Raw genomic sequence first — 23760 nt, 5'->3', positions numbered from 1 at the left:
TTTGGGAGTGATGAGGCTAGACAGGATTAGGAATGAACATATCAGAGGGACAGCTCAGATGGGACGGTTTGGAGACAAAGTCAGAGAGGTGAGATTGAGATGGTTTGAATATATGCAGAGGAGGGGCTCAGGGTATATAGGGAGAAGGATACTGAAGATGAAGTCACCAGGCAGGAGGAGAAGAGGGAGGCCAAAGAAGATGTTTGTGGATGTGCTGATGGAGGACATGCAGGTGGCTGGTGTGACAGAGGAAGCTACAGAGGACAGGGTGAGATGGAAATGATTGATCCGCTGTGGCGACCCCTAACAGGAGTAGCCGAGAGCAGAAGAAGATATACTTGATGTTTATTTGCATAAGTGCTACAGCAAAAGATCCCCTCCCCTCCAGGAAGCCACTTTTAGTTTTCGGTAGCCTTAATGACTATGCTGTGTTCCCTGCAGACTTGGCATAGTGTGTTTGTACCCAGCACTGTATTTGCTGAAGCCCAGCTTTATTTGCACTATTGATATTCAGCTTCTCTGTAACTGCAGGATTATTGTTCTTTGTGTCTTTACAGTTGTCCTTTTGATACTTGAGGGTGGGCATTATTAAAGTAGACCTGCATTAAAATAAATGCAGTCAGATCTTTGGACCAAAAAGACATATTTATACTTATATTTACACATAAGATCCTTCTGAATGTAGTAAAGTAAATGTGCAAGCCCAGATCTGTCATTTAGCGGAGAAATATTCTTTTAGAAATGACAAATTTACAGCTAAAATTTTGCCCTCCGCAAAACTGTCAGCACATCCAGGACGTTGCCGAGAGATCAAAGAGAAGACCCTATCCCTGCATGCATTGCAACTATAATTTGTGGATTTACGTCAGTTTGCATCTCTTACAAAAGCACCTTTTTATTGTCTTATACGGAAGGATCGACTTTTTTTAAAACTTCATATCGTCTTGCGGTACTTTTGGTGAGTATACATTTCTTTTATTTTTGCTTGAAAATTATTTTTGGGGACTTTTTCATACATCCATTTGATTGAGTGGTGTCGCATTGAAAATCTACTGTCTTTAGCCTCCGGTGTTACCTTTGCGGGGTACAGATGCGGGACCCGCAAAGAATCCAAGTCATTAAAAAGATACCTCTCTCAGTGGCCACGGAGCTCTGCGGCTGCGATTACTGAGACCGTGCGGTGCTGCAGATTTTTCCGCAAGATGTTTGTCCTTGCGGGCGGCCGGCCAGCCACACCGCATCAAAACAGCGAGTGTAGTCTCTGGACTTGTGCCAAGTTGGCCGCACCTCCATTCAGTAGACAGGGAGGTGGTGTCGGCTGCACAGTAGGCACGGGGGCGGTGTGAGTGGCCCACTGCGGCGTTTACCGAGCCCGCAGACTCAGTAAGCACATCAGAGGCAGTGAGAGCAAAGCGTATGGGTCGGGGAAAAACGTTGCCCACTGTCGATGTCGCCGCTGATCTGAGCATGCAGAGCTGTATCTCGCATTCATTGCACCTTACTTTTGGATGTTGAAACCAGGATGTATATAACAGTAACATTACTAACAGATAAAATCAATTTCAATGCGGGATCGGACTGAAGGCGTTGGCGCTCCATCTTATGCCGCACGTCACTGCAATGTCCCGGATGTACAAACAGTTTTCACGGAGGGCCAAATTTTAGCTGTAAATTTGTCATTTTTAAACAAAGATTTTTCAGCTGAATTACAAATTTGGGCTTGCAGATTTCCTTTACTGCATTCATAAGGGTCTTATAAATACATATCAGCTATTTCTTTCTGAGGTCTAACCACATTTATTTCAATGCAGGTCTACTTTAAGCGGGACTGCACTATATTAAAAACTGGCATGGCACTATTTTCTTCTGTAATTATATATGTTTTGCAATATGACAAAATAGTGCTGTTTTCACAGGATTCACTCTATTGGGAAAGAGAAAATAATTACAGAGTGATTGCAGGGATTTTGTAGGGGAAAATGTCTGCAGAAAAAATTGATGGCGGTAATTAAAATGGATGAAAAATAACATTTTGCTCTGCAGTGAACTTGGACATCTTTTCTTCAACCCAAATATTTCTGTACAGCCAATACTGATTTATTTTATTTTTGCAGCCATTTTTGTTTTTGCTACTTGCACTCAAATACCTCATCAAGCATTTTTTGCTTGTTTGTTTTTTAACAGTCAAATGCAAGTCATAGAAAAGATACTGTCTTTGTTCTAACCTTTCACAATAAAAGCCCTAAACATACATGGTTGCCGATCAGCATGAACTCTGAGGTTTTAGCTAAAAATTCACTCAATCAAATGGCTTACGCTATCATATTTTAGAGCTTGGATTTGTTGGGTGGATGGTGCATAAGCTTTGATTTCCAGGAACCTCTACCTATAGAATTTACTACTGTCAAGCAAGGGAAGTTCAGCTTGTGGTTATCTTAACATGCAGAGCCTGCATGTCACTTACTTGCAACAAATGCTGAATGTCCATGAATCCTAAAATCAGAGTGAAGTATGTTGATTGATTAATCATGGAAGATGAGACTCGTGCAAGGTAGGTTTTTAATTCAAGCAACAAAAAGTTGTAGGGGGTGTGGCTGGTGTGCACGCCCACTTTGACTATGCTCATACAATATACCGTGTCTGCATGTCGGAGGAGCATCAACCCACCGCTTTTTTTTTGGAGAATGTTGGTTAAACACCCAGACAAAAATTCATTTTTTTTAAATGAAAGTTTATTAAATGTCTCCCTAAAATTAATTAATTTCATGACCCAAACACATTGTAAAAAGCAAAAAATAATGAGTTTTCACAATGTTTTTCATATCTATTCAGTGTCCTACCTGTAAGGCTGCAATAAACGATTATTTGGATCATTGATGAATCTGATGGGGTTTTGATACGATTAATCGGATTAGCGGGGAATTTTTTTTAAAAATGTGCCGGGGAAACAATTTTTCTCTCCTTCCATCACTTTATTTAACAACAGAACATTATTTGAAAACTTAAAATACTTGAAAATCAACAAATCGTCAAATGTCCCTTGGTTGTTGAAATATAAAATAATAAAGAATAAAACAGTTTATAATAAAGAACAAAAATAATTGTTTCAAATGGCATTGCTTTATCAAAGTGCGGAGTTGCCATAAAACAACATTGAAACATATAAATGTTATAAAATATATGGTGACAAAAAGAGGTATTTTTGTTGCTGCAAATGAGCAATTAGCATAAGCAGTTAACCATAAAACCTAAATCAAAAACTGTAGCCTGACTCATATGTGCAACATTCTCTGTATAACTGTAAACTATTTGGTCATTTCACAATGACACATGACTCGTGTCTCATTCTCTAAAATTGTATTGTAGCATTATTAGTTATTATTACTATTGTTGCTATTACTATTAATATATAAACTAGAAGCACTCAGAGAGTGCAAACCTCCGCCAAGGCCATGGGGTCACTGACGCCATGACATCTACATGCTGTGGAATCATTGAACCTAAAAAAGTCTAACAATGATGTTTGCTCAGTAGTAAAAAAAAAGTTTCATCTGCTGTGAGTGGATAGCATGTATCCTTAGCGCTTGGCATCACAGTTTATTGCAACTTGCACCTTTCCCAGAAGCTACTGTCATCTGAGCACTGATATTGATATTGCATGTGCTTATAGACAAAAACAAATAAGAGACAAAAATCAATTTATTATTCAACTAAACTGCAAATATAAGAATTTCTTAACATTTATGAAACACTTCTCTAAACAAGGCCATAGGGTCACTGACCCTAAAGAGATTCCCTCCTTGACACAGTGATCTATTTCTTTTTGTCTCTTTCTCTAAAATTGTATATAATAATCATTAGATTATTAATATATAAACAAAAATAAATTTAAGAAATATTACAATTTGTAAACAAATGCACCCGAACGTGATGACAGCTGCAACTGCTTAATGCTAACTTTTAACATTGAAAATGTGATAGACATGCTAACGCGTCAGCATCGGGATCCGGATCGTGATCCAGATCACCACTAAAATTTAATCACTTGTTCCTCTTGTCATTTCCAACCACTCCACAAAATTTCATCAAAATCCGTTCAAAACATTTTGAGTTATCCTGCTGACAAACAGACAAACAAACAAACACGACCGAAAACATAACCTCCTTGGCGGAGGTAATAGAAATAAATTAAGAATATAATTTGTAATACATTTGACTCTTTTACAACAACAAACGCTGAGCCATTAATTATTATACAGAAAACAAATGCACAAACATGCTGAAATGCCAGCAGCTTAATGCTAACTTTAACATTGAAAATGCCATAGACATGCTAATGTGTTAGCATCGGCATTAGCATAAAATACATCTATCAACTGTTTCAGAAGACCATAACAGGTCAGTTTAACATAAAAAGGTAAATATTCCTCACAGACATATGCTCTTTAGGGTTTTAGTGGGGAAAAATTAAGATAAAGCGAAATAAATGAAACCACGAAGCAGCACCTCGAAGCACTCCTTCATTGGTTCAAGATTCAAAGCAAAGCTCGGTTGATTATATGGAAGAAACTAAACATTTGCGGTGAAACAAAATTATTTAGCAACTAATCGATGACTAAATTAGTTGACAACTATTTTAATAATCAATTTTAATCGATTAATTCGATTAGTTCGATTAGTTGTTTCAGCTCTACCTACCTGTGACAACATCATCAGTGTGCACTGGTAGTGGAATAAAAGATTTTGTTAAGATTATGGGCTCTTATTTTGAACGATTCTTGTGCAAAAACAGTGTTTTGAGACAATGCCTAGGTTTGTGAAGATTAAGATGGAGTTCTGCTGTCACGGTTTTTATGCTGCCGCCGTGAGAAAGCGCTTTAACATCGACTGGACGTTGACTGGCAAGCTATTAGCAAGAACAGCACAAAACCACCATGAGGAAAGTTCTGTCAGATGTCCATTCTAAGTTATGTGGATGTACACAACTTTCTGACCGACTCGACAGACATCAGCTGACTAACTGATGTAACTAGCAGCTCTGCCTGCCCAAATGTTTATATCTGTGCAGCAGGAAGCACCAGGGTGTAATTGGTGCTCAGTGGAGGAGTCTAATCCTCAGTTTAGTGCAGATCGTAGCAGCAGTGAATACTCTTTGCACATAAAGGACAAAGCATAAGGATATATTTTACAGAGGGTGTGTTGATGTATTTTCTTACATTATGTGTGAATTATGTGCAGTTGGACATACGGTACACATCTGTACAGTGAACCAAAGCGTTTGTTTGTAGAAGCAGTGCTCCTCCAGCGAGTTTGTTGTCTGTGTGAGATAAGCTGCTCCTCCTCCTGATCCGCCCCGCCCTGTTTGTCTGTGGAGTCAGTGCCTGACCTAGTTGTGCTTCATACTCTGCATGTACGCACGAGATGCTTTCAGGTCACTTCAGGCCAGCTTGAGCCCTCAGTAACATCATTGTATTAGTGAGAAACCAGTACATTGTTCTTGAGTAGATTTATCTTTTTGAAGCGTGCACAATCAGGGCTGCTCTGTGTTGAGCTTTTAAAATTGTGCACAAGATGTAAGTACAGTTCTGTAAGTAAGATTTTTGTGTATTTAGGCATTTTCTGATATGCAGATTTTTTTTTTTTCAGCCTGATTTTGTTGGTATGCAACCACCAAGAGGATTACAGAAATACCTTTTTGTGTGTGTGTGTGTGTCCTGCTGAGTGTTAGTCAGAGCTGAATGTTGGCCTCGACACTGAGGTGGGTGTGGTGCACAGTGAGTCACAACTTCTCAGAATTCAGTTTGCTTCTACTTAATGCTGGTTTTTAATCGCAGTGAGTGAAGTAGAATATTCTGTTATCAGCCTGCTCGGACGTTTATGAAGCTTTGTTTTTTGTTTTTGTTTTTTTAACCAGATTTCCTGTCAAAGCCGCACTGTCCATGTTATGTTGACTTCTTTTCACCCTCCCTGTGTTATGGAGTTAGTTGCTTCCAGTCATGCTCTTAGCAGCAGCAGGGTGCGACAGCTTTGTGCTCTTCCTAAATGCTCTGTCTGTGTCTGTTTTGTTTGCTTTTGTTTTATAAAAGAAGGCTTCCTCAGTGTCTCCCCCGTGTTTCCTCTGTATACATTTTTTTGTGGCAGAGGGCCACTGCCACAAAATTATTGGCACCGCTGATTCAGGAGGGCAGATGCACATTTGTCTCTGCAACATATGCACATGCACATTTATTTGATCAGCGTATGTATTGACATTAAAATAAACCGTGGAACAAATTATTCTGCAGAAATACATTTGTCAGTTCACCTGGTGACTTATTCTCTTTGAAGTATTGCATCTTGTGTATCTGACAGAGCAACAGTCATACTCTGTTTCATAATCACTGAGTGATAGCAAGGAGCGCTCAGTGCTGCCATGGTGCCAATTTCAAAAACACTTAACTTTCCTTCGCTTAAAGTACATACTAAGTCGCTTTCTGATGGATGGCATGTGTGATATATCATTTTTACATGCAAATTAGGTAGTGATTTCCACCCAAACCTCAAAACGTTCCTGTCGTGGTTGTTTTCTTCTGGCTTATAGAAGTAGTGCAGATGTGAGCCACAGAGACGAGAGGTGGAATGCCACCCCACGTCTACCCATTAGAGTGAAGGTCCATTTCTGAAGACATTGTGGACAGTTTTACATTCTAATGATGAAGATGATTAGAATTTAATGTATTTTCAGCAACTGTTCTGGAATTCTCCATTATTGTTAAGGTTAGCAGACTCAGAATCATAGCTAATATGTTGCGTTGGCAGGGGTGCGGTGTTGATTGCAAGGTGCGGACTGGCCTCCCCCCCACTACTAATAAAATTGTAGTGAAAACACAGCATGGATGATGACGTGCATGAGAAGTGTAAGTGTAAGATAATCCTGTTGAATATTGATTTAAACTTGGTCCAGGCCTGCTGAATTTGAGTTTGCACAATGATTTAATCATTCATTTTCTATATCTGCTTACTCCAAACAAGTGTCTTGTTGGGGGAGCTGGAGTCTATCCCAGCACTCATACAGCGAGAGGCAGGGTACACCCTGAACAAGATGCTAGTCTATCGTCGGTCCACATACAGACAAACGCAGACATGCGCACACTCTACGGGCAATTTAAAGTGTCCAACCCACCCAGCATACATGTCTTTGGAAGTGGGAGGAAGCCGGAACATTGAGGGAACCCAAGGAAAAATGGGGATAACATGCAAACTCCATACAGAAATACCCAAGTGAGAAGGGCTTCTTGCTGTGAAGCAAACACTAAGCCACCATACCGCCCACAATGATTTATGCGTTGCAAAATAAAAATGAAGTCTGCGTCCTGTGATAAACGCCATTTTAAACAGTGCTGCTTTGTCATCAGTATAATCCAGCTGACTCATTTCCTCTGACAAACTTTCACACTCTTTTCCTTTCCCCCCTCCTTTTGGCCTTCCATCACTTACAGCTCCAGCTACTCAACAACAGCGTTAGAGTTTGAGAAGCATCATAATATTGCTCCCGTGTACGAGTCACCCAGGATGTCGCGGCGGAGCCTGCGTCTACAGACCGGTGCCGGTGGCTATGGCAACGTCATCCTTGATGACAGTGCTCAGAGGCACAGCAGTAGCAGCAGCTACACGAGCACCAGGAGAGAGACACGGTAAGATTAGCAATGAATTCACATTTGCTGTGTTGTGCGCGTTCTCGCGTCCAAACCTCAGCATTTCTGTTTCACCAGTTCACTTATGTTTGTGTTTGCCTTTGTTGTTCATGCGCACACAACAAAAAGCACACTTATATACATTTCCTGCCCCTTCTTTGCCAGAACGTTACGCAGCAGAAAGCAGCAGCCCGGCTCCAGCTCCCTGTCTTTGTCCCTGAGTCAAACGCCCACACCGAGGAAAACCCTCTCTTTCTCAACTGTTAATACACCCATTAGCAGCAGTGTTCAGGGAAGCAGCAGCACATCTGACTCCACCATGCTCACATCCAACCTGGATCAGTCGCACCTGAGACAGCGCAGTGTCACCACCACCACTGTGGCTGGACAGTGGGGTATGTAGTTGAAATGACAGTTTCCATCTCAAATTATTATATCATGCATTTATAAAAGTGCTGTGTTCAATCTTTTAACTTAATGTATTTGTGAGCACATTTGAAAATATTTGATGAGCACTTATGTCCACAAATTTTCAGTGTGTTCTGCAAAACCTCAAAAATAACAGTATAACTGATTCTCAAAATTATTTTAGTAATTTGTAGGAGTGTGCCAATTAAACGATACAAAGCAAAAATAGACTTTATAGTAATAAATCAGACTGCATCCATACACAAACTCCTGAATTGATTTAAATGTATAAACTGATCGATGGCTTGATCTTAACTATAAATAATTTGAGTTAAGCTTGTTTTGATGCTAGTTGCGTGCCTTCACAGTCTTGTAAAAATGCAAAGGTCAGTGCGAGCACCCGCAAGACTGATCACAGGAAGGTTTAACTTAGCTAGGTAATAATAAAATGAACCTGTGCAATTGTGGTAGGCAGTATAAATGTACCCATTTGAACTTTATGTTGGGTTCACAATTTAGTACAGTCACACTGGTTCAGAAAAGAAAAGTTATGTTAACAGTAGCTGCCTTCTTCTTCTGGACTTTGCTATGCTGTGTTTTCTGAAAGAAAGCGCTAGCAGGGGCAGTGCCAGCATGCTGCAGCATAGTAGTTCAAACCTGAGGACATACCCATACTTTTTCAGGAAATATAAATGGACTCTGCATTTATGTGGGTGGCGACAGTGAGACCTGGAGGGGGGTGATCGGGAAGCACGGCCTCCCCGATCTGAACCCGAGTGGTGTTCAGTTGTTGGACTTCTGTGCTAGTCACAGTTTGTCCATCACGAACACCATGTTCAAGCACAAGGGTGTCCATAAGTGCACGTGGCACCAGGACACCCTGAGCCGGAGGTCGATGATCGGCTTTGTAGTCGTATCATCTGACCTTCGGCCACGTGTCTCGGACACTCGAGTAAAGAGAGGGGCAGAGCTGTCAACTGATCACCACCTGGTGGTGAGTTGGATCCGCTGGGAGGGTAGGAAGCCGGTAAGACCTGGCAGGCCCAAACGTATCGTGAGGGTCTGCTGGGAACGACTGGCGGAACCCTCTGTCAGCGAGGTCTTCAACTCCCACCTCCGGGAGAGCTTCCCCCAGATCCCGGGGGAGGTTGGAGACATGGAGTCCGAGTGGACCATGTTCTCCACCTCCATTGTCGATGCGGCTGCTCATAGCTGTGCTCGCAAGGTCTCTGGTGCCTGTCGCGGTGGCAATCCCCGAACCCGGTGGTGGACACCGGAAGTAAGGGATGCCATCAAGCTCCAGAAGGAGTCCTACTTATCTTTGTTGGTAGTTGGGACCCCAGAGGCAGCTGACAGGTACCGGCCGGCCAAGCGTGCCGCAGTCCGTACGGTCGCAGAGGCAAAAACTCGGGTCTGGGAGGAGTTCGGGGAGGCTATGGAGGAGGACTATCGGTCGGCCTCGAAGAGATTCTGGCAAACCGTCCGACGCCTCAGGAGGCGGAAGCAGCTCTCCACCAGCACTGTTTACGGTGCGGGTGGGGAGCTGTTGACCCTGACTGGGGATGTTGTCAGGCGGTGGAAGGAGTACTTCGAGGATCTCCTCAATCCCATCGTCACGTCTTCCGAAGAGGAGGCAGAGACTGGGGACTCGGAGGCGGACTCATCCATTACCCAGGCCGAAGTCACCGAGGTGGTTAGAAAGCTCCTCGGTGGCAAGGTTCCTGGGGTGGATGAAATCCGTCCTGAGTACCTTAAGTCTCTGGATGTTGTGGGGCTGTCTTGGCTGACACGCCTCTGCAACATCGCGTGGCGATCGGGGACAGTGCCTCTGGATTGGCAGACCGGGGTGGTGGTCCCTCTGTTTAAGAAGGGGGACCGGAGGGTGTGTTCCAACTATAGGGGGATCACACTCCTCAGCCTCCCCGGTAAGGTCTATTCCAGAGTACTGGAGAGGAGAATTCGACCGATGGTTGAACCTTGGATTCAGGAGGAGCAGTGTGGTTTTCGTCCTGGTCGCGGCACACTGGACCAGCTCTACACGCTCCATCGGGTGCTCGAGGGTTCATGGGAGTTTGCCCAACCAGTCCACATGTGTTTTGTGGCTCTGGAGAAGGCATTTGACCGTGTCCCTCGGCGCACCCTGTGGGGAGTGCTCCGGGAGTACGGGGTCCGGGGTCTTTAGCTAAGGGCTATCCGGTCCCTGTACGACCGCAGCAGGAGCTTGGTTCGCATTGCCGGTAGTAAGTCAAACCTGTTTCCAGTGCACGTTGGCCTCCGCCAGGGCTGCCCTTTGTCACCGGTTCTGTTCATTATTTTTATGGACAGAATTTCTAGGCGCAGCCAGGGTGTAGAGGGGGTCTGGTTTGGGAACCACAGAATCTCGTCTCTGCTGTTTGCGGACGATGTGGTTCTGTTGGCTTCGTCAAATCAGGACCTTCAGCGTGCACTGGGGCGGTTTGCAGCCGAGTGTGAAGCGTCCGGGATGAAAATCAGCACCTCCAAATCCGAGGCCATGGTTCTCGACCGGAAAAAGGTGCTTTGCCCTCTTCAGGTCGGTGGAGTGTCCTTGCCTCAAGTGGAGGAGTTTAAGTATCTCGGGGTCTTGTTCACGAGTGAGGGACGGATGGAGCGTGAGATCGATAGACGGATCGGTGCAGCGTCTGCAGTGATGCGGTCACTGTATCGGACCATCGTGGTGAAGAGAGAGCTGAGTAGGGTGGCAAAGCTCTCGATTTACCGATCCATCTACGTTCCGATCCTCACCTATGGTCATGAGATTTGGCTCATGACCGAAAGAACGAGATCGCGGGAAATAGCGGCCGAGATGAGTTTCCTCCCCAGGGTGGCTGGGCGCTCCCTTAGAGATAGGGTGAGAAGCTCGGTCACTCGGGAGGAGCTCGGAGTCGAGCCGCTGCTCCTCCACGTCGAAAGGAGTCAGTTGAGGTGGCTCGGGCATCTTTTCCGGATGCCCCCTGGACGCCTCGCTGGAGAGGTGTTCCGGGCACGTCCCACTGGGAGGAGGCCCCGGGGAAGACCCAGGACACACTGGAGGGACTACATCTCTCGGCTGGCTTGGGAACGCCTTGGGGTTCCCCCGGAGGAGCTGGGGGAGGTGTGTGTGGATCGGGAGGTCTGGGCGGCTTTGCTTGAGCTGCTGCCCCCGCGACCCGACTCCGGATAAAGCGGAAGAAAATGGATGGATGGATGCATGCATTTATGTAGTGCTTTTCCAAATGCAACAGAAGCTCAAAGTGCTTTACAATTATACCTCACATTCACCCATTCACACACACTCACGCACTGAGTGACATAACATAACTTTCACTTGATGGAATTGCTAGAGCACAGACTTCTTAGATTGCCCATTATGACAACTAACCACACAGCAAGCTGTACCGTTTCAGATATATGTAATAAAATGCTCAAAAAGGACAGTCACGGTTGGTCCTGTACAGCTAGCAGCCACTACGTAAGCCCTAATATCTTTGGTCTGGACATGGCTTCCCGGTGATGCAGAAATATGCATTTGAAAATAAGCAATACAACTTTTAGCTTGTTTTTAATGTATCATGGAAAAAGAATGTTTGCATTGTATTGCACCAAATCATTACATAATAAAGAGGTACTGTTCTGTATCATAACCCATGTCTCGAAGTATATATTGAATCAATTTATAAGGTAGAGAGAGATGCACATCCTTATTAATTTGACAATATTCTTTTGTAGTCCAGCTGCAACCTTTCCTTTCAACCCAACCTCTTGTGTATCAAAATGTAAAAATATATATTTTATTATTACTTGCTTCTGTCCTTTTATTTGCAACTGCTCCAAAATATTATTTATTCCAGTCTGTCTATAATGATATAGCTAGTAGACAGGGGTGGTGGTCAAGCGGATACGTGTGCTTGTTTCCAGTGCGGAAGGTTCCTGATTCAAACCCCGTCCCTGCCCATTCTCCAGTATGGAGTTACGGCAGGAAGGGCATCCAGCATAAAACTTATGTCAAATCAACATACAGATCCACCTTGGATCTGCTGTGGTGACCCAGAGTGAAAACAAGGGAGATGCCGAAGGGACTTATTTACCTATAATGATATAGCTAGTAACAGAATTTAAGCACTGCACTTTGTCTGATTTAAAAGTTTGATCTATTTTTCTTGTGACCTTAGTAACACTTGCTGTGATCATACATTGGTATCATAAATAAATAATTGAATTTAACCCCATGTGCCTGCTGACAGGGAGGAGTTCCTGTATTGACCACAGTTCAAGTGTCAACGGTGACGCCAGTGCTAGCGGGTCAAAATCTCACACGGAACACATCAATGGTTATATCTGCAAAGACTGCTCTTTCCATTGCCAGAGGACAAACGCCCTCACCACAAACTTTTCTTCATCATCGTCTTCAGCACTATCGTCATCGTCTTCTCGTACTACAGAAGCTTCTGCTGCAGAAACTTCTGCCGCTGCTCTCTCCTTATCTTCACCCTCCGCCGTCATATACTCCAGAGACAAACATCGCAGGAATAAGACAGGTGAGTCTCTCAAGTCATTGATGACCATCTGAAATTGGATAGAGTTTTAATGTATTGATCGTATTTTCTGGAGTGTACGTTGCAAACCCTTTTGATTAATTGTTTTTTTTTGTTTTTTTTTAACTAGTTGGCGAGTTCCTGCAATTTATAATACAGTGTGATTTACATCCCGGAAAATCATGCGTTCATTGTTGTTAATAATAGTCCTATTTTTTTTTTCACCCACTGGGTGTGTATCCCAGTGGTCACTGGGCAAGACGCAGGGTACACCCTGGACAGGCCACCAGTCTGTCACAGGGCCGACATATTTAGACAGACAAATACACTCACACTATTTGTCAGTCTTGCTTATTTTTTGAATATAAAAGCCATTATTTGAAGTAGCAGCACAAGCTGTGGTGTGCACATATGCCACACTGAGTTCTTGTCTGATGTTAAACTGGCCCCCATGTGTGTTACAAAGTGAGTTTCACATACAGAAAAAAAGGTGTGATTATATATTCCAGAACATACAGTAAGTGTTGCACAGAAAAGTTGTTCTCCTGAGTGTTGAAATTATTTATGGAATACAAATATTGTTGTCTTGGTACCAAACTTATGATTATGTAAATGTAATTTTCAGTTATTGTTCTCCCCCCCTTCTGCAGGTGTCCTGGTGAATATATCTAAAACTTGTATGCGCTACAGCAAACGAGCTTTGGCCCCTGTAGTGTCATTGTTCACAGTGTTCTTCAACAGTGTGCTCTGGATGGGCTCAAGGGCCAAGAACCCTCCAGGAAAAGGTACACAACAATCTGGGCACTTGATCCATTACACAGTATCTCCTCTTGTCCTCTTCCGTCTTCTCTGGTGGCAGTTTTTGAGTTCTTCAGGTCAGAAATAGGTTCTTGATGAAGGAAAGAGAGTAGACTTAAGACTTCATCTCCTTTTGTATTTCCTTCTCTTCTTTGCTGTTCAGGTTTCAGGCTGTGTTGTGGCTTGTTGTATGTGTGTGACCTTATCTCCTGTTAACAGACTGTCTGTAATTTCCTTTTGCCCTTTTCCTGTCCAGGGGTGTTCTGTCATCGCTTTCACCCCTCTCTTATCCTTATGTGCTTCCAGCTGTGACTAAATATTGTGATGCATGTTTTGAAACTAGGTGTCCTGGCATCATGTTCAGACTTAATGAGACAAGCAGTGACCTCCAGTTTGTCACAACTGTGGCTGTTTAAGCAGACAGTTTTCTACAAGATGGGCTACAGGGCTGATGGCTTTGAAGAACAAGGTACCCATTATTCTAAAAAAAAGACAAAAGTCAACGTTCATAGCTTCTGACCTGCTGCTCTTTTCTGTTAATTACATAGCACTTCTCTTTTATCCAGAACATGTAAAATGGGCCATAGTGTTTTGTGAGAATAAGGTGTCAGCTTTTCTGCAAAATAATCATTACAAGCTTTTTGTCTTTGTGCATTTCTATCTCTTCTTTCTAGTTTTTACTGTCATAGTGATGCTTTCCATTTCTAAAAGAGGAAGTATACTTGAGACGGAATGAGAACTGTCCACTCCCCAAAAACTAAAGTAGTATTTTTTTTTTTTTTTTTTTTTTTTTTTTAATTCTGTGGGATATGAAAGTTGCTGCAGAGATAACTGAACCTCTCATCAAACTTGACACTTTAACCACATATGTACATACACATTTCTGATGTTTGTCTCCAGGCTGCTGATCAGAGGTGTTTGGAAATGTTATTAGGTTACAAAGGAGCAAAGGCTCACGTCATCCTTGTCCTAGTGTTTCCAGACTTACTGTATGGTTGTGAGACATGGCCACTGATCTAAGGTCAATGTTGGATGTGTTTGGTACTAGGCCTCTCCAGAGAAAGCTTTGATAGTGCTGGAGTGGTTTTTGTGTCAAATGGGTGGTTGATTAAGGAAACTCAGACGTGGTGGACTACCTACATTATGAGGGAACATGGGCAGTGGATTCCCTGGATCCATCATGCAGGTGTCTCTGTGTTGAGGACCTCAGCAACTGGAAAAAGCCAACAACACACCCACTTATCACCTACCTGTGGCATGTAGATGGCATTTGGAAGGTGGGGATGGACCAGGGGTTTGCCTGAGGGGTTGTCTATCAGGACCCAAGGATGTGTGGTGCTATAAAGGTGTTCTGAATTTATCAACTATATATATATATATATATATATATATATATATATATATATATATACGAGGTCTGTCAATAAAGCAACGGTCCTTTTTATTTTTTTCAAAAACTATATGGATTTCATTCATATGTTTTTACGTCAGACATGCTTGAACCCTCGTGCGCATGCGTGAGTTTTTCCACGCCTGTCGGTGACGTCATTCGCCTGTGAACACTCCTTGTGGGAGGAGTCGTCCAGCCCCTCGTCGGAATTCCTTTGTCTGAGAAGTTGCTGAGAGACTGGCGCGTTGTTTGATCAAAATTTTTTCTAAACCTGTGAGACACATCGAAGTGGACACGGTTCGAAAAATTAAGCTGGTTTTCAGTGAAAATTTTAACGGCTGATGAGAGATTTTGAGGTGATTCTGTTGCTTTAAGGACTTCTCACGGTGCGAGACGTGGCGCTGCGCTCTCAGGCGGCGTCATCAGCCTGTTCAAGCTGAAAACCTCCACATTTCAGGCTCTATTGATCCAGGACGTCATGAGAGAACAGAGAAGTTTCAGAAGAAGTCGATTTCAGCATTTTATCCGGATATTCCACTGTTAAAGGAGATTTTTTTTAATGAAAGACGTGCGGACGGGTCCGCGCGTCGGGACGCAGCCGACGCGGTGCGGCGGCACAGGAAAAACACCTCCGTGTTGATAACCATTTGTAAAATCCAGGCGGCTTTTGATGGCTTTCAGTGGAGTGAGTATATGAGAAATTGTTTAACAGCAGGACATGTTCCAACTTGTCCTTAAGGCTTTCAACAGAGGTGTTTTTCCTGTGGCGGAGCGTCGCGTCGGCTGCGAGCCGACGTGCGGACCCGTCCGCACGTCTTTCATTAAAAAAATCTCCTTTAACAATGGAATATCCGGATAAAATGCTGAAACCTACTTCTTCTGAAACTTCTCTGTTCTCTCACGACGTCCTGGATCAACAGAGCCTGAAATGTGGAGGTTTTCAGCTTGAACAGGCTGACGACGGCGCCTGAGAGCGCAGCGCGACGTCTCGCACCGTGGGAAGTCCTTAAAGCAACAGAATCGCCTCAAAATCTCTCATCAGCCGTTAAAATTTTCACTGAAAACCAGCTTAATTTTTCGAACCGTGTCCACTTTGATGTGTCTCACAGGTTTAGAAAAAATTTTGATCAAACAACGCGCCAGTCTCTCAGCAACTTCTCAGACAAAGGAATTCCGACAAGGGGCTGGACGACTCCTCCCACAAGGAGTGCTCACAGGCGAATGATGTCACCGACAGGCGTGGAAAAACTCACGCATGCGCACAAGGGTTCAAGCATGTCTGACGTAAAAACATATGAATGAAATCCATATAGTTTTTGAAAAAAATAAAAAGGACCGTTACTTTATTGACAGCCCTCGTATATATATATATATATATATATATATATATATATATATATATATATATATAATATCTGTGCAGTTACAACAATAACAAACAAGCTACTGTTTATTTTTAGCAAATTTGTTGTTTGCATTGAGCACAATATTTCAAGATTTGTCTAAAGTCAGTGTTTAGTATTCTGGTTTTTCAGGTTTGTTCTGTTGCAACTTGGGGAAAATTGTTTTCATTGTTTTTCCTCCTGTGCATGGGTTATAACCCGTGACTTTGTTGATTATGGCAGTAGTCATTGTGCAGTCCTTCATCTGTTTTGGATTCCATGCACATAAATTCTTGTTAATGTAATAAAGACATGACATTGCTGATATACAGACTTACTCCCCGTTCTTGCAATATAACATGATTTTGTAATCCATCATGTTTTGTTTGTAACTGCAGTTTTTGTTATGCAAATAAATGTGTTCTATTTTTCAGCTCACTCAAGTTTCTGTGGAAGTATGAATGTGAAGGATCTGGTCACTGAACACTCATCACATCTTAATCTCAATGGCTCCCTGTGTAAGTGCACACACAGTCACTCCACCCTCTTTATCTGTACACTGGGTTGTTCATCTTCTGCTCCCGCTGACAGATGGAGTTAATGATATGCGTGACCTGTGTTACGCAAAGGTTGTGTGAACTGCTTCATATAGTCAACAGCCTGTTGACCACTATGACCCGTAGATGCATCTCATTTAAGTTGAAGTCAAACCTGTTTTGGGGAAGTAGTTTATTAGCAGAACTGAAAGGGGCTGTATTGGGCAAAAACAATTTTTATATGGCTTGGGTTTCATGCTAAACATGCAATATATATATTTATAGGAGTGTGCATGTTGTAGGTTTGAGTAAATTTGTAAGACACATGGGAACATACTGCTATTCCTTGACATTAACCTGTTCAAATTTGAGTCAGGCTGTGATTGACCTTTACGTTTTGCCTCAGCAAATCTATGTCATCTATGCTCATGAGATATTCAGATTTAAGGCAAGCCCAAATAAATCTTTCCCCATGAGCTGACAATGACAAGAACCAAAATAATAAACTAGCAAATTACAGATTTACATCACAATTTATAGTGAAAATGCAACGTCACTGGAGATATAACCAGAAGAAAAACACTATTATTGAATAGAATCTGTCTTTTAATATTATTTTTGATCATTTGAGGATGGAAACGTTTAAGATTATGTTGCTGTTTGGATCATTGGATGTTGTGTGAGTCTTGTATTGGCTTGCATAATAAAAGGTCAAATGCTGAAGGTTTCAGCAATGACACTGTCACTTCAGAATAATTCAGTTAAATTTGCTGTGTTTTCTAGAATAGAAGTTGCACTTTAGATTTAAACTTGTTTGACACTTCCTGTGAGTTATATTTCAAATCGACTTTTATATAAAATAAAACCTGTATTATCATATGGCCACAAGATAGAACCATCTACACTCATATCAACCTTCTCCTATATACTGTCTGATCCACACTTCAGAGCAGAATGTAGTGGTAATACACCATTAAGCTGGATTCCAACAACCATAAAAGAAGAGCTAGGCGAGGAGGACGTGTTTGGCCTTGGAGCACAAGTGAAATTAATAAATCATGTTCTCAAACTGAAAAGCCACAATCTTGAATAATTGGAGGAAATAACCTCCATACTACTTGGCACTCCTTTTGTATGCACTTTTTGAGACAGTCTGAACTGCAAGGAGGAGGATGGTTAGGCTAAGGTAAGGCTAACTAGACCATTAGCATTTGCTTGCTAATACTGTGTTTGCCATATAAATACATAATCCGCTGACTGAATTCATTTTGATTCTCGTTGCATGACAGAGTAGCACCGCATTTCAAAAATCAGTGTTGACTTGGTGAACAATTTGACTTGTAGATTTTTTTTTTTTATCCTCATCATGGCACAGTTTTGGACAGATGTGACTAATACGCAAGTGCAACACACAGTCCAGAAAATCTCATAATTGTACAATTCCAAATCACAAAGGTGCTATACATGCATTATTGCAGCTAAACGGCCACAGTCCAGGGTTCATAATGACTGGACAGTTGAAAAAAGAGGTGAGGATTATAGTCCCAGTGAAAGCGCCTACGTTACTAAGTCAGTGATTGCATTGATACCATATCAGTCAAGAAAGCTGGAGGTTTCACAAAGCTCACATGGTCCAGCTGTACCTCAAACCCCTCCCCAAGATTCCCTGTCATGGTGCAGTGCAAGTTCAAAAGCTCATAGGATTCAATAGAGACTGCACGAATATTCCACCTGTAAATATGTAACATAACAGGTTCATTCTCCACCTATTCAAAATCTTATGTTCTTTCAGTGTACTTCAATATACAATAATGATGCCTGATTATATTATTTTTTCTCTCTCTTTGAGGTGAGTTCCATCCAGAGATGGGTGTGGTGTCTGATTTTGTAATCCTCCTGTCTTGTGCACCAGCAACATTTCCTGTGTATTCATTTTGTGAATTGTTTCATAAATTGTGTCGGTATAGCATGGCCCAAGTAGAGGGTCACCCCTTTGAATTTGGTCTGCTTCAGGTTTATTCCTCAAATCATCAGAAGGAGTTCTTCCTTACCACTGTCGCCTGTGTGGTTGCTCTGGGGGTTGGTAAGGTTAGACCTTACTTGTGTGAAGAGCCTTGAGGCATCTTTGTTGTGATTTGGCTCTATATAAATGAAAATAAATTGAAATTGAATTGAAATACTCAGTAGCCTGTCCAACTTAGATCCAGAGTTCTGTTCAGTTATTCTGCAGCCGCAAATACTCCACTCACTGATTAATTGATCAAAAATGGTGGGAAAAAAAGGGAAAAAATAATTTAGCCAGCTGTGGAATGACAAAGCAGGCTATTGTTTGAGTAATACGATCACACATCAAGCTTTGAATGACATCACATATTTCAAGAAGCTTGGTATGCATGCACTGCTATCGAGTTTTTACAATCATTTACCTTTGATTTGATGTTGCTTTCATTTGCAGCCTTTTATGTTGCTTTTTTGTGTTGTTGTGTTTAAGTTCATCATTTTGCTTTTCTATGTGGCTGCTCTCCATCCTGTTCGCCGACACAGGTGATGACTGTAAAGGGAAGCAGTATTCTGAGACACACACCGTCCTCCTCACACAGTCCTCCAGGCGTCAGCGCCTGATGGGGGCACTGTGGCGCCTGCTAGCCTACACAGGTCAACCAGCACATCTGTTATGTTGATATGACACCTGATATTATCCATGCATTTCATCTGCTGCTCAACCTGTTTATAGGTGGAGTCACTTTGTCCTGCACCAGATCAATTTGTGCTTCTCTCCGACCTTGTAATGTTGTCCAGGTTCCTGCCTCCTCCAACCAGGCTACTATGTACTGAGGGCCGGAAAGACTTTGGGATCAGGAGTTGTGGCAGCAACACAGAAGCTGCTCTCTCTGCTCTGGATGGTTCTGTCGGCTCCAGGTTGGTGACAGAGCCTCAAAGAAAAATTCTCATTCTTCTTCCATATGCATGTGCTTATTATTGTTGTTGTTGTTGTTGTTTTCCATGTGTCTTCAATCTACCCAGTGAAGGCAGGCAGGGGACTTTTCTGGTTACTTGCAACAGGGTGGTACCAGCTGGTGACTTTCATGTCTGTCCTAAATGTCTTCTTCCTGACACGGTAAGGATCAGCCACAACCCACTGTATGTTACAGTAATGTATCTATACTTTTAGGTTGGCAAAATATTATACAAATAATGAATGTTTGAGTGCAGTGATAATATTTGCATGAGTTGAAAGATGGAACATTCCATATTTCATCAAATTCAAATATTCTTTCTATTGCATGAATGGAAAACATTCATTATTCGTTTTATATGACACCTGAATAAATCATTTTATATTTTACTTAGATCCAAACAGGTATTTCTTCTCAGAACAGAAAGCTGACAGCAGCAGGACACAGATGGCTTTGTGTTTGCCCAACAGTTGACTATGCCCTGTAGGCACCTGTGTGTGTGTGTGTGTGTAATATAGCGCTTGGAAAAATATTTCAAAATGATACTCTGGTTGTGGTTTGGTCACGTCAGCACAAAGACCCTGAATGTCTGAAATTTTGTGAAACAATGATGTCATAGCCCTGCATCCCTAAGCTCAGTCAGTCATAATGAATGACATGTTGTTGTTGTTGTCATTAACAGTGTACTTTTTTTTTGTCTTGGTGGATCATTAATGAGATTTATTATAATCGCTAGCAGAGTGCCGAAGAGACTATGGATGGCTGTGCTGATTGTGAATAAATGGAGCACAGTGACAGTAATAAAATAACTGCAGAAAGGACTTTCAGCTTTTAAAATATTTTTTTCTTCTGGTTGGCGGTGGAACAAAGCAGTAGCCAGCTGAGAAACGCAGCCAGGGCACTAGCAAAGGACTTCTTTAAAATGCTGCGTTTATTCACAAGCAATTTTCATGATAAGGAACTAAAGTTTTTCTGGACGTGTCTTCGAAAACAAGGGAGTCTTAGTATGTGGATAACAGCTTTCATCAGGCTGTGACAATGTCTCTGACTTAAAAAGCACAACAGGTCAGATTAATAGACTTTATATTTGCTCTACATGCTGGGGCCAACAGGTCTGCTTTACATGATGCAAAAGCTTGTTTTTGTTAATAAAAAAAGAGAAAAATGAAACTACGGGATCTAACATCTTTCTTACTGTTTGTGAGGATTTGATTAGGACAGAAATAACAAAAACATTAATGCACCAGTCAAATGAAAAGGATATATTTAGGTGTCATTAAAGTATTTTAATAGCAATATTGTGACATAATTTATGGTCAGGAAAATGTCACGCTGCTGCTTGTGCTTGTGAGGATTTTTGAAAGTCTTCATTCTCAAAGGTCCTGGTCTTAGTTGCTATCGTTATTAGTAAGTGTATCTGTCGGTTATGTGTTTTTCTGACTCAGTACGAATCTGTTCTAGATGCCTCCCCATACTCTGGAAACTCCTGCTGCTCCTCCTGCCCCTGCTGCTCCTTCTCGGTGAGTTCACACAAGCTCTGAACTGTCGCATCTTGCGTCACAGGTGGTAGCCATTTTGTTGTGTGCAGACAGCGACAAATTGTTCAGTCATAAGAGAGTCTGTATCTCAACCAGCACACATCCCCAGAGTATGCCTCAAATCTAGAACCAGATTCAGGTCATTCATTTTTGGCTTTGTGTGAGCTCCTCTGCTCTCAAACATACTTATTTTTGGTTTCCTGGAGTGAACTAATCCTTAGATCACATACTTGCAGTGATGGGCACTGTTCTGTTAATAAGGTAATGGCTAATTGGCAAAGCTAACTTTTTGTGAGTGGATGGAAACCTTTGAAAACCACTGGAGGACCAGTTAGCTTCTACAAAGTTCTGCAAACTTTAAGTCCCCCAAATAAATAAGGTTAGCTGTTACAAATGTTTATAACCCTTAAATCATACATTTTTTCCTTACCTTACCTATGTGCTTGCTCAGGGAGGTTGGTAAGGTTAGACCTTACCCCTATGAAGCAGCTTGGGGTGATTTGTACTTGGTGCTATGTGCATTGCATCCAGAAAGTATTCACTGCACTTCCATTTTTCCACATTTTGTTATGTTTACAGCCTTATTCCAAAATGGATGAAATTTTTTCCCTCAAAATTCTACACACAATACCCCATAATGGCTATGTGAAAGTTTTTTTTTTTTTTTTTTTTAAGAGTCATGTAAATTTATTAAAAAACAACAACAACTAAGAAGTTGCATGTACATAAGTATTCACAGCCTTTGCCATGAAGCTCTAAATTCAGCTCGGGTGCATCGCGTTTCCACTGACCATACTTGAGATGTTTCTACAGCTTAATTGATGTCCACCTAGGGTAAATTCAGTTGATTGGACATGATTTGGAAGACACACACCTGACTACATATAAGGTCCCACAGTTGACAGTGCATGTCAGAGCACAAACCAACCATGAAGTCAAAGGAATTGTCTGTAGACCTCGGAGACAGAATTGTCTCGAGGCACAAATCTGGGGAAGGGTACATAAAACATTTCTGCTGTTTTGAAGGTCCCAATGAGCACAGCGGCCACTATCATCAGTAAATGGAAGTTCAGATCCACCAGGACTCTTCCGAGAGCTGGCGACCTGTCTAAACTGAGCAAACGGGGAAGAAGGGGCTTAATCAGGGAGGTGACCAAGAACTTGATGGTCACTCTGTCAGAGCTCCAGCATTCCTCTGTTGAGAACCTTCGGGAAGGGCAACCATCTCTGCAGCAATCCACCAGTCAGGCCTTCATGGTAAAGTGGCCAGACGGAAGCCACTCCTTAGTAAAAGGTACATGGCAGCCCACGTGGAGTTTGCCAAAAAGGCACTTGAAGGACTCTCAGACCATGATAAACAAAATTCTCTTTGTCTGATGAGACAAAGATTGAACTGTTGAATACAGAAATGAATACAGCAGAAATGAATGCAGCAATGCACGGAGACATCCTGGATGAAAACCTGCTCCAGAGCGCTCTTGACCTCAGACTGGGGTGACTGTCCATCTTTCAGCAGGAAAATCACCTTAGGCACACAGCCAAGATATCAAAGGAGTGGCTTTAGGACAACCCTGTGAATGTTCTTGAGTGGCCTAGCCAGAGCCCAGACCTGAATCCGATTGAACATCTCTGGAGAGATCTGAAAATGGCTGTGCGCCAACATTCCCCATCCAACCTGATGGAGCTTGAGAGATGTTCCAGAGGAATGGGCATCTTGTGGCATCATATTCAAGAAGACTTGAGGCTGTAATTGCTGCCAAAGGTGCATCAGCAAGGTTGTGAATACTTAGGTACATGTGATTTCTTAGTTTTTATTTTTAATAAGTTTGCAGAAATAAAAAAAAAAACTTTTTCATGTTGTCATTATGGGGTCTTGTGAGTAGAATTTTGCAAGGAAAAAAATATTTACTCCATTTTGGAATAAGGTTGTAACATAACAAAATGTGGAAAAAGTGAATTGCTGTGAATACTTTCTGGATGCACCGTAAATAAATCAAATTGAATTCTTATTGGAGTTTATGCGCTAATCCAGTCAGGAAATTGGCACATTGTGTGAAACCAAGCATCACCTTAAGGTGCAGGTGCTCAAGCCAGAGTAAATGCATTAATTAGATTAAAAAAATTTCCTTGTGTATTCAGTACAGTTTCTTATTTAACTTTATTTTGCTTCCTATACTGTGACTAAACTGTATGTTGAATGGTAATTGTTTAATTTGTTAATCTTGATCATCATCTGATCTTGGAATGCTAAACCTTTTATTGGACTCCATGTTTATGCTGAAACTTATTAAAAATTCAGCTCTTTAGGGCCTCAATAAATCCACATCATTTGATAGTTTTCTTAAAAGCGGTAAAGCGGTGATGGCGCTTGGTGGGAGCTTATTGATGCTGCTTATTCTTCTAACACACACAAAAAAACAAAAAACAGTAAGCCTTTTGGAGGCATTTGCAGTATTTACTGGGACATCTCTAGCTGAAGTAGAAAGACTGTCGGATGAAGATTTCAACAAATTTGTGTTGCGATTTTTCGCTGGACTGAGAAAAGC

At 42.1% G+C, this 23760-nt stretch overlaps 1 protein-coding gene across 8 annotated transcripts in view; it reads left to right on the top strand.

The window, feature by feature from the left end:
• Nucleotides 1-23760, top strand: part of LOC117527207 (SUN domain-containing protein 1-like) — a 76700-nt gene that overhangs the window by 40481 nt on the left and 12459 nt on the right. For 6 of the 8 annotated variants that reach the window (XM_034189427.1, XM_034189422.1, XM_034189420.1 and 3 more), the window contains 10 exons: nucleotides 7479-7673; nucleotides 7839-8068; nucleotides 12323-12616; nucleotides 13264-13398; nucleotides 13755-13880; nucleotides 16618-16701; nucleotides 19264-19374; nucleotides 19519-19638; nucleotides 19744-19837; nucleotides 21138-21196. In XM_034189427.1, coding sequence (XP_034045318.1) covers nucleotides 7552-7673; nucleotides 7839-8068; nucleotides 12323-12616; nucleotides 13264-13398; nucleotides 13755-13880; nucleotides 16618-16701; nucleotides 19264-19374; nucleotides 19519-19638; nucleotides 19744-19837; nucleotides 21138-21196 — 1375 coding nt within the window. In that variant the 5' untranslated portion in view covers nucleotides 7479-7551. Of the gene's footprint in view, nucleotides 1-5723; nucleotides 5759-7478; nucleotides 7674-7838; nucleotides 8069-12322; nucleotides 12617-13263; nucleotides 13399-13754; nucleotides 13881-16617; nucleotides 16702-19263; nucleotides 19375-19518; nucleotides 19639-19743; nucleotides 19838-21137; nucleotides 21197-23760 lie in introns of those variants that run through there. The other 2 variants (XM_034189425.1, XM_034189424.1) reach the window with 2 other exon arrangements.

Source organism: Thalassophryne amazonica, chromosome 16 (assembly GCF_902500255.1).
Source record: "Thalassophryne amazonica chromosome 16, fThaAma1.1, whole genome shotgun sequence".
NCBI classification, from domain to species: domain Eukaryota; kingdom Metazoa; phylum Chordata; class Actinopteri; order Batrachoidiformes; family Batrachoididae; genus Thalassophryne; species Thalassophryne amazonica.
The sequence above is the reverse complement of the archived record's forward strand: the minus strand, read 5'-3'. Positions and strand labels throughout refer to the sequence as shown.